Source organism: Ixodes scapularis, unplaced genomic scaffold (assembly GCF_016920785.2).
Source record: "Ixodes scapularis isolate PalLabHiFi unplaced genomic scaffold, ASM1692078v2 PGA_scaffold2__306_contigs__length_199485367, whole genome shotgun sequence".
NCBI classification, from domain to species: Eukaryota; Metazoa; Arthropoda; class Arachnida; order Ixodida; family Ixodidae; genus Ixodes; species Ixodes scapularis.
In genome coordinates, this window is record NW_024609857.1 from 1,756,285 (window position 1) to 1,773,299 (window position 17,015).

The 17,015-nt window shown below is 47.7% G+C and overlaps 1 protein-coding gene across 1 annotated transcript in view; it reads right to left on the bottom strand.

Moving 5' to 3' along the window:
* The window catches only part of LOC121836863, a 22,896-nt gene continuing 5,881 nt past the window's right edge, over positions 1-17,015 (bottom strand). The window contains exons 3-7 of the mRNA XM_042292145.1: positions 13,442-13,538; positions 7,134-7,407; positions 3,859-4,214; positions 193-318; positions 1-113 (exon numbers count right to left, since the gene is read on the bottom strand). Coding sequence (XP_042148079.1) covers positions 1-113; positions 193-318; positions 3,859-4,214; positions 7,134-7,407; positions 13,442-13,538 — 966 coding nt within the window. The remainder of the gene's footprint in view (positions 114-192; positions 319-3,858; positions 4,215-7,133; positions 7,408-13,441; positions 13,539-17,015) is intronic.

Genomic DNA, 17,015 nt, shown 5'->3' on the forward strand with positions numbered 1-17,015 from the left:
TTACCTTCTGATGACGACTTCCACTTCGTCCGTAGAAGAGGCGATAATTCGCTGCACCTCCTCGTAGGTTTTACCGGTCAACGGCACGCCGTTCCATTCCAGCACTTGGTCACCTGAAAGCAAGCGTACATAAAGCACGTTGGTACCGCGACACGGCGCCAGGGAGCGTGTCCCGCAGCTCTGGAGACCGACCTTCGTTGACTTCGCCCAGCGTCTCGACCACACCACCGGCGTACACCTTGGCAACGTATGCGCCTAAAACTCCATTGCTTCCGGGAATCACCTTGCCTCCGACAACCTTCATGCCCAGACCATTCCCTGGAACAGAAGTTTGCACCGCGGTGAATTGGTGAATTCCAGGATCCTTAATTTCTACAAAAATATTATTTATATGTTTTTTTTTATTTACGATTTCTCGTTATATATATGAATTATTTTGTTTCACTCCAGTTACTACCACGTTCAGAAAGGCAGGTTGGGGTCCGAGCATTCATTTACGCTTGGCAGCAAGTCAGATTGCGGCATCAGATGACGAAGCGCGAACAGAATCATCCGCGCTTGGAGTTTCCTGAGCTGTCAGTGAGCGTGGAAATAGACGGACAGCACTTCCCTGGCTTTTCAATTGACAAGAGGTTAGGCTGTGAACAATAGCGCACTCTACACCAAGTCTGAATAATACAAAGCGTTACTCCTTAAACTCAGTTGTTGCAAGCGGACGCGCTGCGTTTTCAACAGAGTAAACTAGTTTTTCACAGCGGCAGCTGTTAGTGGCCCGTTCCCTGGTTCCGCGACGGCGGGAGCGGAAACGAAACAGCTTCCTCGCCAAAATTGGCGGGAAAATTAATGTCACATGACCTGACGTCACGGGACCTACGGAGAAGTTCAAGTTTCCCGCTAAATTTTGCGGCAAAAATTGACGTGACGTGCCCGATGCACCAATTCAGTTTTCCCGCTAAGTTTGGCTGAAAAATTGACGTCACGACCTTTCTGCCGCTGTCTAAACGCACCACGACGTGTAATCGTCGCGCAGTTCTTTTTTTTTTTTTTTTTTTGTTCCGTGACACGCAGCTTACTCACCACTGATGGAACGATCCTTGGGGTCTCGGGTCAAAAGAATTTGCTTTACTGGAAAGAAATACTTCTTTTGTGAGCTCTTGGGGAGGGATGAGTTCTGAAAGGAAATGGGAGAGAGCGCAGCTGAAACATGTGCCCACGGATTGAGCTGCTTAAAACACTGGCGCGTTAATGAGCTCGCACCCACACGACGCACCGCGAATGCCGACGGAAGTTGCAGCGACCCGACAGCGGCTCACTAACGAGACTAATCCGCAACGCCCTCTACGACAAAAAAAAAAAAAAAAAAAATCTTTCACCCCGTTTTGCTTATCCCTGAAAAACTTCTTGTACGTAGAATACGTTATAGTCTCGGACTGTGCTCTGGCGTGGTCATGCGGTCACGTCACGTGACCACCGTCGTCCAAATTGGCGGAACGTAAGCCTGCTGAATTTAGCGGATGACGCCGCCTCCGCTTCGCTTTTCCGTGTTGCTTCATTATGTATGTCTTTTCAGGCATACCCAGGTCTCTAACGTATTCCACGTTGGAAGTTTTTAGGATGTTGAGAGAAAGAGACGCAGTCATCCTTGGGGGATTTGGAGGGGAGCAGTAAGAGAGAAGTGTGCGTACGTTCTTACTTGCGCTTTCCGCCCCTGCCGCAGCGCGGCGCTCTGGTCCGCGTAGGGGTCTCCCGCGGGGCTGCCGTGTCGGGGGCCCTCCATCCGGTCGCGATACAGGGCTTCGGACGCTGCAGCGGAAAGATACGAGAGACGCCTTTTTTTAGTCCTCGTACCACCAGCGAAAGAAACGCAGGTGTTCGATCGCTGACGAGGAAACAAAAACGTTTTTTGACGACTCGAGCGATGTGACGCTTTGGCGCTTGTCACCAAACGCTTTCTTTTAGTGACGCCCGAGCGTAAAAAACAAAGCTGCTAAAGGGCTCATTTAACGAGCCTGGAAACGTAGCTTGCGCTTTGTTGTTACTCTATCGTGTGGCTGACGTGAATGAAAAAGCAAGCAAATCAAGTAGAGTCTTATTTTGCTGTTAATTTCGCTTCTGCATATAACAGTGTTTCTTCACGGAAAGCAAGCAAATTGTTGTGTGTATGTTTATACAGCCGGAAGTTAGTCTGCCTCAGTGGGCGTCTGGTGTCTCAGGTGTAGATGAGCAATTTAGCCAGTGCGGCACAACCGCTAACCTTGGGTCTTTAACATGCACCACGCAGTAGTGATACACGGCCGCACGCCGGTACGATGCTCATTCAGATCGAAACGGGCAGGGTCTTATTTTGCTGTTAATTTTGCTTCTGCATATGTTTTTTTCACGCTAACAGAGTAAGTTATTAGAAACAAAATCTTAAAATTACGGTTCCGCCTTAAGGCCCGTTCACGCGCTTGCGTTTTCTCAGAAGATTGCGCCTTAAAACCTCTTAAAATCTCTTAGGACGAGAGAACGTGTTGGCACGCTGGCGCCATCGGTGAGGTGACCCTGGAACTTCATTTGGCTAGGACGAAGGTTTTGCGGTCCAATATGTCCTCTCGTCGCAAGAGATCACAAGAGGTTGCGAGGTTGCAAGGTCCTAAGGAGTGGCAAGTGTGTGAACGGGCCACTCCCGTCGTCAATAAAAGTTGAATATATGGGATCAAATAAGATCTAACGGACGTGCTTAAAGTAGGCATTCCCACCCTAAGACTCTCTTTGCAGAGAAGCAACCTTCCCAGAATCGTGGAACAGCTTGTTCGATAGTCCCGTAGTCCGTTGCAACTCAAGAAGGTAGGGCGAGGGAAAGGGAGGCCGGGGAGAAGGAAGCAGGCGGAACGCGGGAGAGAAAAGGGGAACCCTCCTCCTTTCTTTAGCATTTCGTCTGCTTCCTCCTCCCCTGCCTTCTTTTCCCTCGCCCTACCTTCTTGAGTTGCAACGGACTATAATCTATGGAAGCTGGCAACTGCGCCAAATTTTGTTTTTAGGATGTTAACGGCAGGTATGTCTACAATTTACTGGGATCGTAGAGGAAAGCGGCAATAAAGGAGTTTTGGCTGTGTCGTATAATAAAGTGTACGTTCAATAAGATTTCTATCGCTCGATCGAGGACTTAGGTGATTTTAGAGTGTCTTGCCGACCTGACGGGCGTTTATACAGCTACAGATAGGTGTGTATAATGTTCAATTCCTGTTTTTTTTTTTCTTTTCTGCAACACATAAAAAAGAAAACTAGGAACGCAAAGCGAAAAAAGAAAAATCATGTCTACCATAAAGTAAACATAAGGGACGTTTAGCAAACCGCTGCCGCGTTCCGAGTACCGCACTGCCGAAGCCTTTGAAGCATGCTTTTAAGCGCGCGCCCGGGTGATACCGTGACCGCGAGACACACGCTTAAAAGCATGCTTCAAAGGCTCCGATAGTGCGGTACGCGGAGCACGGCAAAGGTTTGCTAAAGGTCCCCATAAACTACGCATTTCCGGAAGTTCAGACTCCAACAGAATATTGCATTAGCGGCTCCTGCAAGATGCCCAAGTTTCGCTCTTTTTCAACGAACTGGTAAGCAGCGTTTGGCCAATACGCCATTTTTGCGAACATCAAGTTTCTTCTGCTTGACAGTTCAAAATTATTTCTTCTCGTGGACATGCTCTTGATAAAATATAGTCTCGGAGAAGATTCAGCCTGGGGCCATGCTCTCACTTGCGTCTCGTAACCGACCTTGAGTGAAGCGAGATCTTCTGACAAGCTAGAAGTGGGCAAACGCTGCCCACCCCGCCGAACACGCCAATTTGCTCATTCGGTATGTTGTGCATGCCGCGCTCACCGGATCTCGCGTGCTGCTGCTGCTGCTGTTGCTGCTGCCTCCGTGCGGGTTGCGGCATAATGGGCGCGCTGCCGAGGTTCTCGAGCAGCCTGCGCGAGCGCGTGGGCATGTCCGGGAGGATGGGCATGGCCGGCGTGTGCTCGTAGTCGGCCTCGGTGTCCGTCGTGAAAGGCGAGTAGTCGAAGTCGGCCGGGCTGAGGGCGTCCGCCGGGAACGTGGAGGCTATCATCGCAATGCTCTTGTCCTCGGCGCTGCAGTCCGGAAAGCGGCCGGGGGGACTGGACGCTTCCGCCACGAACCAGCCGGTCCGCCCCGCCGCTCGGGACGCGCCGCCGCCGGCCCCGTAGTACTCGTAGCTGCCCATGGGAAGAGAGAGGAGCCACCGATCAGACGCCGCACTCGCAGCCCTCGCTGACGCGCTACTGCTGCAGTCCCGGACAGGACCAGAGGGAGTTCTCTCGGTTGTTCCGCATACAGCTCGAGCCTTCACGCATCGGTGTATTGTGAGCCTCGAGTATGCACGCGCAGCTGAATCGAGCACGTGCTAGAGAATGGACACAAAAAAAAAGACGTCCTTCCTTCCCATCTTGCTGGTAGTATTAGCCCCGTGCGCGACCGAAAGCGTCGCTGTGGTCGGCCTTCCACGATTGGCCCAAAAGCTGACTATGACGTCGGAAAGGGTATACCATCGACGGAAATAAGAGGAATGAAAGAACTTTAATTTCGACGGTGTTGGCAGTGTTGCTTTGAGAGCGCAATGATTTCAGGCTTCCACCATGCTACTTACAAACACCATCGAACTTGTTGTTTGCAAGGTAATGACGTCACATGGGGGAACCATAGGAGGGCGCCACCAAAACATCTCGCCGCTAATACTCCGTTTTACCTTATGTTGTACCGCAGCGAAGGCTAGACGCGCGAGCTCATAGCATTTGCAGCTGCCCTTAATGCGCGAGAGCTTGTGCCGACGAGAAATGCCCTGAGTACGGGGCCTAGGCAAGTTACTCGTGCTTGTAGCCTTTCCTGTGGTACATCATAAGGTGAAACAGAGTATAGTAGTACACTCTAAAAAATCCCGTGCGTCTACTTTTCCGCACAACGCTCGGAGAGCCAATCAGCGCAACTTACGGAGGCAGCTCAGCGGATGACGATGCCGAAACATATGTTTAGACCAAAAAACGCAGACGGAGTTGTGACATTAAGCAATGCAAAATGTCACGCTTGCATTGCTTAATGTCACAACTCAGACTGCATTTTTTTGTCTAAACATATGTTTCGGCATCGTCATTCGCTGAGCTGCCTCCGTAAGTTGTGATGATTGGCTCTCCGAGTGTTGTGCGGGAAAGTAGACGCACGGGCTTTTTTTAGAGTGTAGAGCGTTGTAAGGAAGTGTGTGTGTGTGGGGGGGGGGGGGGGGGGAGAGAGTGACTCGCATCTGTGACTAGTGACCAGTACGTGTTCAGCTGAAGCGGTTTTGTATTTGAGTAAAAACGCTTAGGTCGTCTTCATTTGACCTCCAGGATCACGAATATAGAGATTATTTTTATATTCGGTGCACGGAGGATGCAGAAAATCATTTTCAAAGTACTCCTGAGTTCTAGGAGCGTTACGTCACAAAAGGAGTTTTCGGAATCTCCGCGAATCTTCAGCGCCTATCTAAGCCAATCATGCGTCACTATGGTCGGCCTTATATGATTGGCAAAATGCTGATTATGACGTCAGCAAAAAATTTCTCATCGGGGAGGGGGGGGGGGCAAGAGTAATGTAAGAACTTTATTTTTGACGGACGGTGTTGGCAGCGTTGGTTTCAGAGCGCAATGATTCCAAGCTTTCACCATGTTCATTACAAACACCATCGAACTAGTTGTTCGCGAGGTAATGACGTCAGAATAGAGAACCATAGAAGGGTGCCACCAAAACAACTCGCCGCTAATACCTGGCGAGCCTGCAATTGCATGCGCTGCCCACACGAGCGACATGCGCTTGGCAGCCGGACAATCATTTTATGACTTAACGACTGCAGTGTCGGACGTTTTTTTGCATTTTCTCCCATTTAGTTAGATTTAAGGAGAAAACAAACGTGATATTCAGATTCACGGGATAAAAATACTCTAGAATTCACCTCTAACTCGTTTTTATCAAGAACCTCTTCAGTTTCCCTTTAAAGTTTTTTTATTTGTAACCCTCAATTTCGGCCTCGTGTTGAGATAGGAAACACTGTGATCTGCCGCAATCCTGGTGTTGGTGGTCGGTGCAGAATGGTCCGTTGTACGAATTCGCTCTGTGGACAGTCCAGTCGGTGGAAACTTTACCAACGACAATTTGAGACGCTGCGAGGCACGGGACGCACGTCCCCTCCACCTATCGCCATTCTTGCGGCAACCCACAGTGCCTTAAAAATGCAAATCAGCGTTAAAATTGACGGAAGAGACGAGTAACAAACTAAACGCGCAAAACGCGTTTCTTGTGTCCTGAGTCTACTTGTATTGCTATTTTTCCTTTTTAGAGCGCAGCTCTTAGGCGCCCGCTTCCGGCTTGAGCGGCGTCGCCGTCGGCGTCGGCGTCGCCGTCGGCGTAGTCGCGCGGTGCATTATGGGTAAACTTCCCCGTTAAATCTAGCGGAAAAATTTCCCCGCTAGATTTAGCGGAAAAATTTCCCCTCTAAATCTAGTGGAAAAATTTTCCCGCTAAATCTAGCGTAAAAAGTTTCCCCGCTAAATCTAGCGGAAAAATTTCTCTGGGGGATCACCTGACCCCCCAGGTCACGTCACCCCCCCCCCCCCCGAAGTCACGTGACCCCTGAGGTCACGTGACGCCCCAAATCACTTGACGCCCCCAGGTCACGCGACCCCCCAAGGTCACGTGACTTCTTCCCCAGGTCGCGCGACCGCCCCCCCCCCCCCCCCCCCGAGAACGCGTGACCCCCAGTACCCTTCCCTCCTCCTCCTCAAGAGCTGCGCTCTAATTCGGCGTTACAGGGAGTTGTAAACGGTTTTAATTTTTTAATAAATGTACCAAATATTTCAACCTATGGCCTCGCTTTATAGCACTTCGCGGCGGGGACGTATTTTGTTGCCATTTTGGGGGACACTCCGATGATCCGTACGAAGAACGCTCAAGATAACCATTTAGAGATCCGCTAAAAGCGTCTTAAACCTCCATCAACCAACAGCAAACAAGAATAAACCGCAAAGCAAAAACGAATAGAAACACAAAGCGAGAGCCGCCCATTCCAGGCTGGCCCCATACGTCCGCGTTCGAAGTGGCTCGCTTACCAGGGCATGGTGGCCGACGAGTAGGATGGGGGTCCCGCGGCGTACAGGGAGGAAGCCTTGCTATAGTAACCTGGGTAACCTGGCGCGTGCCTCTGCTGCTGCTGCTGTTGCTGCTGCTGGTGATGATGTTGCTGGTGAAGCTGCTGGTGTTGCTGGTGCGTGTAGTCCTTGCGCAGGATCTCGTCGATGGCCTGCAGGACGCTGCCGCCACCGCCAACCAGCGGCACGCCACCGGCCAAGGGCACGGCACCGCCGCCGCTACGGTACAGCTCTTCTGCGGAACGAACAGGTGGCCAAATACGGCCAAACCGTAAATCTCGTAAAATACTTTCGGAAGAAACGTGTTGGTGACACCGCCCAAACAATCAGTAGGGAGTTTTAGAATAGCGCACGCTAAACCTTTGCGCACGCAAAGAATAGCGTCGTCGCCACTGCGCATGCTCCGAACGCAAACCAAGTTTTGCGCTTTGCGTGCGCAATTTTAGCGTGCGCTATTTCTCGGAAATAGCGTGCGTACGCAAAGAGCCTTTGCGCTTCTCCAAGGAGGATTCATGATGAGAAGTTGGCTAAAGCCAAGACGAGCAGAGTTAAGCAAAAATGGCGGCTTCCAGGATTATGTCGGCGGCTGCTTTGGCGGCGTCGTGAGTGCGAGGTCGGCGGCATCCTCGCGACTGCGATTTTCAATACGAGACGAAACTATACTCGGTTTGGCAACGATCACCGGCAACATGATGCTTGCGACGCGCGAAAACTTCTCGGCGAAGGTACGATGTGCGAAGGTCAGTACACGAGACCTCTTTTGCCGAGGCGACGCAAGCGGGCACGACCGGTCAACCGCTCGCGTCGCATTCTCGTGTTTAAACAAATCTAAAATGGTACTCTGGACCAAAAAACTTGTTTTTTTCTAAATTTATAGCATTTCGAGTGTGAAATAAAAATTATGACTGTATCTTGGTTGCGTCGCAAGCGCGAGATGCTTGGGCTTTTGCGTCGCGACGGAGAAACGCTATTCTAAAACTCTCTCGCGTCGCGTGCGCTAATACAAGCGCTAAATTTAGCGCTAGCGTGCGCTAAAATTGCCTACGTTATTCTAAAACTCCCTATTATCACATTTAACGTCAGGAGAGGGGGATAGCGGTGATGCCTGTGCGCCCTCGCGCTCTCGTTTCCCGCGAAACATTGTTGCACGTGAAACGGCCTTAAAATATACATTTAAAAATGAGCCTGACCCAAAAAAAGTTCGAAAACGTTTTCTTGCTAAGACATTTCCGAATATAATTTGCCCCACAAACACACACACACAAAAGAAAATCTTTGAATGAAGAACAGTCTTGGAACAGAGTTGTTCAATCTAGATTAAGTAGTGTCAATAAAAGCTAAAAAGAAAAATTCAGCTCATGACGTCATCGTTACCGGATCCCCGACACGCCCCAAGCGACAAGCACGCTGAAGCTCCATGAAAGACAAAGCGGCAGATGCATATCTACCTGGCCGTCACCGCGTGCTGACGTCGCTCTTGTTTTGAGACGCCGCACGACCCACTGGGGTCGGTGCTGACACGCAAGTGAGTCGGCATTAGGGTGTAAGATAGACAGGTGGGGAAACGAGAGCCAAATGAGTGACCAGATTGTGTACCCCTCGGCTTTCTCTTTTTCTGTGGCGCCATCTGTGTGCAGCACCGCGAACTCTCACTCCGGGTGGGCGACCGGTGACGACCGGCTAAACTGACAGAGGTTGTTTCTCGTGAATTTTCAATGGAGGACTGTCGTGCCCTCGGTTTATTTTGCGCACTCTCCCATAGAGTTCCACGCAAATCCGATTCCGATTTTTTTTTCTTCTCGCCGCAGCGCCATCTGTTGCAAATCGGGGGTACCCACAAGCGGACGAGTACAGAATCCGGTCACGGCGCTGCGGTAGGCTTCCATGGGCCGTTTCCCCACATGTCTATCTTACATCCTGGTCGGCACTGCATGGACCCACTAATAATGACGTTTGGGGGGAAAAGGCGCAGGCCTTGTATTCTAGAGGGCATTCGTTGTGTCCATCTCAGTCAAAAATAAATGTCTACGTGTTCATTGGGTTGCCGCTTCCTAGGAAATATCGATGCGTCCTTCGCGTTTTCTTCTTATAAAACCAAAACATGCAAAACCAACTTTAACGATACTTAGATCTGTTTTATCTGTAGAATAGCGACACTCTATTTGCAGCAGAGGATCCATAAAAGGGAAAATGAGAAGAAAGTACCATCCACATACCTAGGAGTACGCAGCCAGCAAGAACATCTACAACACAGGTCGCCTATAGAAACGAGCCGAGCAGAATGGTAGATTTTACGTAACAAGCTTTACGTAAGCCCTTTATTTCGGAGCACTTACCAAACTAAAGACGTCATACGGGAGTTAAAGGCAACTGTTAAAGGGGGGGGGGGGGGGGGGGGAATAAACCTTATAGAGAAAGAAAAGGCAACACAAAATCCAGACAAGATGTAAGGCGTCCGGGCTCAGCTCCATCTGTTGTTTGAGTGTTTGGCGCACGGCAGTTTGTTCACTCGCTTATTGTTTGTACGCCCTCACTGAGGTGCCTGGAATGCGTCTTAGACTAGCGTGCGAAACACGGTCTTACCTAAGACCGTCTGAAAGAAAAGACCCGTCGTGCTATCGTGCGCCAGCGAATGAGGCGCAATATTCGCGTGCCTCATCCTTTTCAACGGTAGCTTTGTCGGCGCACTCTTTTAGAAACCTTTTAGAAACGTTAAAGAAACATTGCAATCGAAGTTTTCTTTTTAAAGTGACACGTATATTATAAAAGAAATTTTAAAAAAAATATTTTCCCGAGCAATATTTACGCCACTAGACGCAATTTAGGCACAGAAGATGGAGGCATAGAGTTATTATAATGTACGCTAGAGGTTCAACTGGCGCTATAGGGTCTATGCGATTTCCGGGAGGCAAATTGAAGCAGACAGCAACCAGTCTACTTTTGCGGTGCTCCTGTGCATTCCTATGGGAAAACACGCGTAAATTTTGTCTCTTCGCCGGAAAACAACATGAATAACTTGTTATTTCGGTTGTACCGGATAGTATGTACCTTTATTAATATTGTGGAAGTGTAATTGCCTTAGTTACATCATTTTTCTTTACCACTGAGCGGTGTTAACCTTCGCTATATTTCAGGCCCAAAGCTCTGTTCCATGGGTATGTAAAAACGAGCGACGCTTCTAAGCATACTAACGATCGAAAGGAATTTAGAGTGTGTTCAAGGTTTGCTAGCATTCCGGTGGCGCTTATATATTAGTCATATGCCCGTCCTGTCACTATATGAAAGTGACTTTGTCGCACGACGGCGTCGTGCATTTTTACGATCGGTTAAAAAGCATTCGAACTTAAAAAATAAAGTATCTTGGCTACAAAGGTGTGTCTCTTTATTATTTCCTATGTCGGGCAGTTTTTATCGAGCACCTAGCTGTTATCTGGCTTCCCCCTATCTGCAAAGATTTGGAGAGTGTGGTGCGGGTGATGATCTGAACTCAGAACAAGCATCTTGGCACGTAATCATGAGCAGAAAGAATAAAGCTCAGTACTTATTTATCGTAAATTGGACTATATTACGTGGCTTCCGATTTATTTCGATCGTATGCATGCACAAGGAGTTACTTATCCAGTGTTACTGCATAGTTATTGCCGTCTATCTTGGTTTTCCACATGTCCTTCATTCGTTTGGCATGTATATCCCCATGCTAGAAAGCGCCGTCACCGTGTTCGCGCTAACAGTGTCCGACAGTGCACGTAAATACATGTACGAAGTGGTTTTAGCACCGTTTTTCATGCCACGAATTTCGAATAAATACGCCTTAACTGACCAATTATTTCGTCTGCGTGGCTGACAAATGTACTAAGCTACCTAGTACCTACGAATTATTCGTGATATTTGCTCTTATAATCGAGTGCAGACAGAAAATACACTCGCTTTTTCCCATAGAAATGCATTACCGGAAGTCAATTTCTCACTGGTTGCTATCTGCTTCAATTTGCAGCAACACAAAATTTGCAGCAACGCCAGTTGAACCTCTAGCGTACATTATCATAACTCTGTGGATGGAGGTCGCATCCCGCTAAGCCCCGCACCGTGCTTACAAGGTGCTTACATATCTCACTGGATAGAGAGATGATTGATGTGTGAAAGGTTTGTTGTAAATTTGTATCTCCGTGCCCTAATAGTATTTTAATCGACTATTTTGTTTATGTTTGAGAAACAAATAATGTAGGTAGAGTCATTATTGTTTTCAAAAATAACCTGAGATTAAGCTTCCGCTTCGGTTTCAAACGATGACAAACATGGCTGTTGGCGTTTGCGGTGCGCTCAACGGGTGTAGCTCGTTGAGCTCGTTTCTTTTTGTGAGTGCGAGTCGTTCTGGCGTTCACCGAGCTGTTTAGAGTAAGATCTCAACCGAGCGAGTTTGGAGCAAAGCACTATCGCAAATACGAGCCTTGGGAAGCGCTGTGCTGGTGCCTGTTTTCTTAGCGGGACTAGCCTAACTCTAGCGTCCCACGTCGACTGCGTTGCTCGATCTCGCTTGATTTGTTCTACTGAGTGTGCTGATGTTGAATAAAGATGCAGGTTTCCGTAAATGCGGCCTCGCTGCTTTGTGAATTGTGAAACCGTCACAGTTGCAACCATGGTTTCAATACCCAAGATACAGACGCAGGTTAGAATTTGCGAGCCATTTGGTTGGAGGCAATCGGGCGTTCGGCTCACATCCAGATAGTCCAGGTATGTTCCCGTCATTTCGCTACGAAAGACAAGTAGCTCCCAATTTTGTAGCGCACCTGGCGTGGTGGTGGTGGTGATGTTGTTTTAATAAATAATCCAAAAGAAGAGGTGCGATGCAGGGTGATAGGTTAGTCTGCAAAAGCGATTATTTTTAGGTCACGTTTTAATTGTGCGCCCTGACGCTCGCTCACCTTGCTCGCAAATGCCACGGGCAAAAAAAAAAAAAAAAAGAAGTACATAGAAGCTCAAATACCTGCATATTTATTTCGTTGCTTTTTTTAGCCTTCTCGGTCGCTTTTTACCGCACATTGACATACGCTGACAGACGCTTGTACTGAACCGTCGTTCGCGCATAATGGAACCTTAGAACGCCGCTTTCATGGTCGAGTCTTGCGAGCGTTACAGATTTTTTTTTTTTATACGGGCAGAATAGCAGACGGTCGAAGGCGAGAACGGACGCCGACGCGCAGCTTTAATGTCCTCGTCTTACAGACATTGCAGACGAGGATAAACGGTGGTGAAATAGCAGACGATGCCGAAACTACCGCGCGTCTGCTTAAACAACTAACAGGCGGTGTCCGACGCCAGACTAGACGCACCGGATGTCGCGAAATGGAGACACTAGTCTTCTTAACGTCATCAGCCGAGCAACCAAACAAATCTAGTAGTAATGGGCGGGGCCACTGATCTGCTGGAGGCGCTTAGAGCGGGCCGTGACTTCCACCTAAATTGCGCTCAACAACGTAAATAATGCGCGAAAAAAAATGTTTTCCGTGTAAAAATTAAGAAAAAGAAATACGTGCCCCAAATAACCTTTCAAAATATTTATTTTTCATTGTAGTGTTTTTTTAAGTAAAACTCTTCTCAAACGAAGACGGCCCTGGTTACAAATTATTGCGCTTTCATTTTCTTTCCTTAATGTCTCGATGTTCAACTTCAAAACTGTAAATCTACAAACCGGTGGCGCAATGGTGGAGGTGTATGCGACAAACGCCTGTTCCGCTGCTACTCGTACTGCAACCAGACAATTGAAAAAAAAAACAAAAAAAAAAAAACAACACTAGCTGAAACAAAAATTAGACACCCAAGACACACTTAAGTCTCATTAATCTGTTTGCCTTTATATTACAAGTGGCGACGTGTCAGATGTGCACCAATCTGGAATGCCTCGTGCGTCCATTGGAAGCGAATGACGGGGCAACAAATCAGAATACCTTTGATGCCGTTGGCGGCGCTGTTTTCGCTCGTAGCACGTTCCTTGTGACTTCGCACGAAAACTCAAAGCGTGAATTTTGTCAAGGTGCTTTAGGGCTACCTAAAAAGCAGTGACACCCGGCGGATTGTGACAACCTACAGAATTCCCACAATGACTCGTATTCCGTTCTTTCGTGCCGTTTTCGGAGACAGTTCGATTAATAGGCTGTCCCCGAAATAAAACTCTAAGGACACAAGTCGGAGTCGCCGTTCAGACATCGTAGTTTCACTCGCCAAGCTACGATTTGTATAAACAATTGTCCGTGTCTTGCTGCGGTTCTCACCGAGGTCTGTGCTCTCCCGCAAGCGAGCCAACTTGTAGAGCTCGTCGTGGAGTCGAGCGTTCTCCTCAATCTGCTGGCGTCGGCGTGCGATCTCCGCCTGCAAAAACAACAAGTTTGGGTCACAATTACTTAAAACATTCGTGACCTTCGCTACACAAAAATCTGTTTCCACATTGCTTTGCGCTATGGGGCGAGTAAACGCCAACAATTTGTGCAGCACAGGATGGAGACACCGCCACGGGAACAACCCGAAAGACTCCCCTGGACCCTCATTGCCCCACTCCGGGTCCTATATCTACTCTTTTATTTGGAATAGACTGAATCATAACATCACAGCTAACATTAACGAGAATAGCGTTACAACTCTATCTGACTTTCTACGGATAAAAATAAAATCAGCCCGCTACAATCTTTTACGTGCAATTGCCGTGGCGAGTCTTACCAAGACTATCTTCTACAGAACATATCCTTTCTTGGTGCTTAAAAATAAACTAAAAAATTTCCTGAAAAAAAAAAAAAAAAAACACTCGTAGAAATGAATTGTATTTTTGTCCTGTGAATTTGGATATTACGAGCATTTGACTCGAACCTACCACTGTATATGACACCCGACCCAAAGGCTTAAACTGCCTTGCGCGTGTCGCTTGTGAGGAAAACGCGTGCAGCGTTTTTGACTGCTCGGGTAAAGCGAGAAACACATGTGAGCACATCGCGTCGCGTTGCGCCGCCGAGCGGTGTAACCATAGCAACCGTCGCTGATGCTATGACTTGGCCGAGTGCCGCTCCGCCACGTCACGGCGCAGGCGAAGGTTGCTGTGGTTACGCCTTCCGGCGGCGCGACGCGACGCAGCTTTTGCTCCCATCTGTTTCACACTGCTTATGCATCATACAAAAGATAGTCTGCAAACCGATTCGAATAGAAGTCACCACGAGATCGGTGCTTCGAATGCCGCATGTCAGCGAGTTCAAGAAGAAACTTGACACGCGGCATTCTAACCATGGAGATGGCGGTGTCTGATGTTTGCAGACTATCTTTTGTATGATGTATAAGCAGTGTGACCCCAGTTTAAGGGAATCATGAACGATTTTTCTACTTTTGCTAAATACTACTTAAAATAACTTCCTAACGTTAAAAACTGAATAAACTTGATTAGTTTTTTTTTTCTTCTTCCAGGCAATGTCGGTCGCCAAAAGGTTTTTAAAAATATGAATTTCGTTCATCCCCTCAACTTGGAGCCACAACAAGCGGCAACGAGGTCTGGTGCCTCTCCTATGCGGCCAACGTTAACCATACCCACGCGCTGGGGCTGGGGAAGTAAAAAACACGCGCTAAACTCCAGGCATTGTTAGAGTTTGGCTATTTTTATCACCGCAATGGTTGTACACCAGCCACTAAACGAGTGTCTGCCGAGGCACTGATTGTTACGAGCCGAAGTCGAGTGCTAACGCAGTTCTCGTGTCCAATCCATGAGGCGCGCTCAACTGTTGTCAGGCGGGTGGTTTCGATCTCACAATTACGGGGGATTGGTGGCCGAGCGGTCTAGCGCACACCAGCTCGGAGCACGTGGAGCGGAAGCTCGCGCTGCAGAACCCAGGGGGTTCAATCCCCCCCGTGCCCGTTTTGATCTGGATGAGCATCGTACCTCCGCGCGGTTGTGTATCACTACTGCGTGGTGCACGTTACAAACCCCAGTCTAGGGGTTGTACTGCACTAGCTGAATTGCCTATCTACAACCGAAAGAAAAGTCGCTCGTTGAAGGCAGATTAACTTCAAGGCTGTATAAACATGCACACAACCAATTTAGCTGGACAAAATGGCAGCTTGGGCGAGTTGGTTATTCATGTCTCAAAATAATAACGCAAGGATAGGGTTACGCACAGACATACGTCACCCACCGGCTACAAACACAATCACACTTAGTAACACAATCTCAGCAGGCAAAACACTTACACAGTGCTGTGTGTGTTTTGTCTGCTGTGATTGTGTTACTAAGTGTGATTGTTTTTGTGGCCGGTGGTGACGTGTGTTTGTGTGTAACCCGATACTTGCACTGTTATTTTGAGAGAATCAATTTATTCCACAATCACGTCATCAAGTTTTGGGAAGGCAAGACCTAAAGAAATAGTCCCCTTTTATCCTACCGATTTCACCACGACAAGGAAGCTTCTGAATCAGTGACGGTCTGTGCGAGTATACTTTGGGTCGAACTAGGAGCAGAACGATTTTGCAAAGTCATGAAAAGTTTCGTCATTTTTGTCCAGCTCGCTTGCACCTTTGCATTTAATTGCATTATAATCAAAAATTCCAACCGGATATCGTTTCATGACCCCTTTAAGGCTCGAGGAAGGCGCGGAAGTGTTTAGAGCTCTGTATGAAACGATGCGAATGCGCCGGGAAAGAGATGTTTAGCGCTTTTGTGAAAGTGCTGTTGTGGCTACTTGGCGCATCAATCTGAAATATAATTTTTGTATTTGGTATCCTGGAAGCCAAATGAAGATGATTTAAGTGTTCCCTTTAAAATACAGAACCGCTTCAGTTTCTCTCTAAGCCATCGGTACCTGTGTCTAATCGTTGTAAAAACAAAGGGTCCGTTTTATATACATTAAACAAACTGAGGTCGTTATTGGTGTCAAATCTATAAATAACAATATAAGATCTCAAATATATGAGAATGTAAAATCGAATGAGTGACTTTGATTCTATTGAATCAACGCAGGCTTTTTTCTTTTTTTTTTTTGGTTTAGGGGGGGGGGGGGGGGGGGGGGGAGGCCAATGTTTATCATGTCTTTTTTGTCTTTGTTTCTTGCTTGTCCCGTTTGTTTAAATCTATAGCTCCCAGTAGTAAGTACACATATACTGCCTCCGCGATGCTTCTCGGAACTCCAATCATCTGTCTTGCTCTAATCAGGTGAGTCAATAAAAAGGGCGCTTGATGTTCTGCGGTCTCAATGGTAAAAAATTGGACCCCCTTTTTGACACCGCGGAGGTAACCCATTACCATTAGATCATAAAATCATCGTCCTCTTCATTTTATCAACAAAGCAAAAGAAAGGCCAATAATTGGTGTCCCCAATGAATCCCTGCACAGGCCCCATGCAGAAGCTTCTGAGAGTGCATAGACACGCAGGACCGGCGTTAGATAACGCGAATCCCTGGGGAAAAAAATTTGGAGAAGGGGTTGAAAGTTAAGTATGTGAGAGAAAATAAATCATACATCCAATTGTCGTATACGTGCACATGTTGTAGTGCTCAACTGTAAGAACTACAGATATAAAACAGTAGCAAGTTTCTTTTTGTTTGTTTTTTTAAATGTGGCAGGGACATTTTGTGAATATGCACACGAGCAAAGAATACCCAAAGCAACACATTGGCTGAAATATAGTACAAGAGCTAATACAACGTGTCAAATATATAAAGAGAAAACAATAGCGTACACCACAAGGACGGCACACACTGAACATCTGCTTCTCTGAGGTAAAGTAGACGCGAATATACTTCCCGTCATGGCGCGCAATAAGCTAATCAATAATGTTTGCGGAGGGGGTTCGGCGATTGACAAGGCCAACAAAGCTT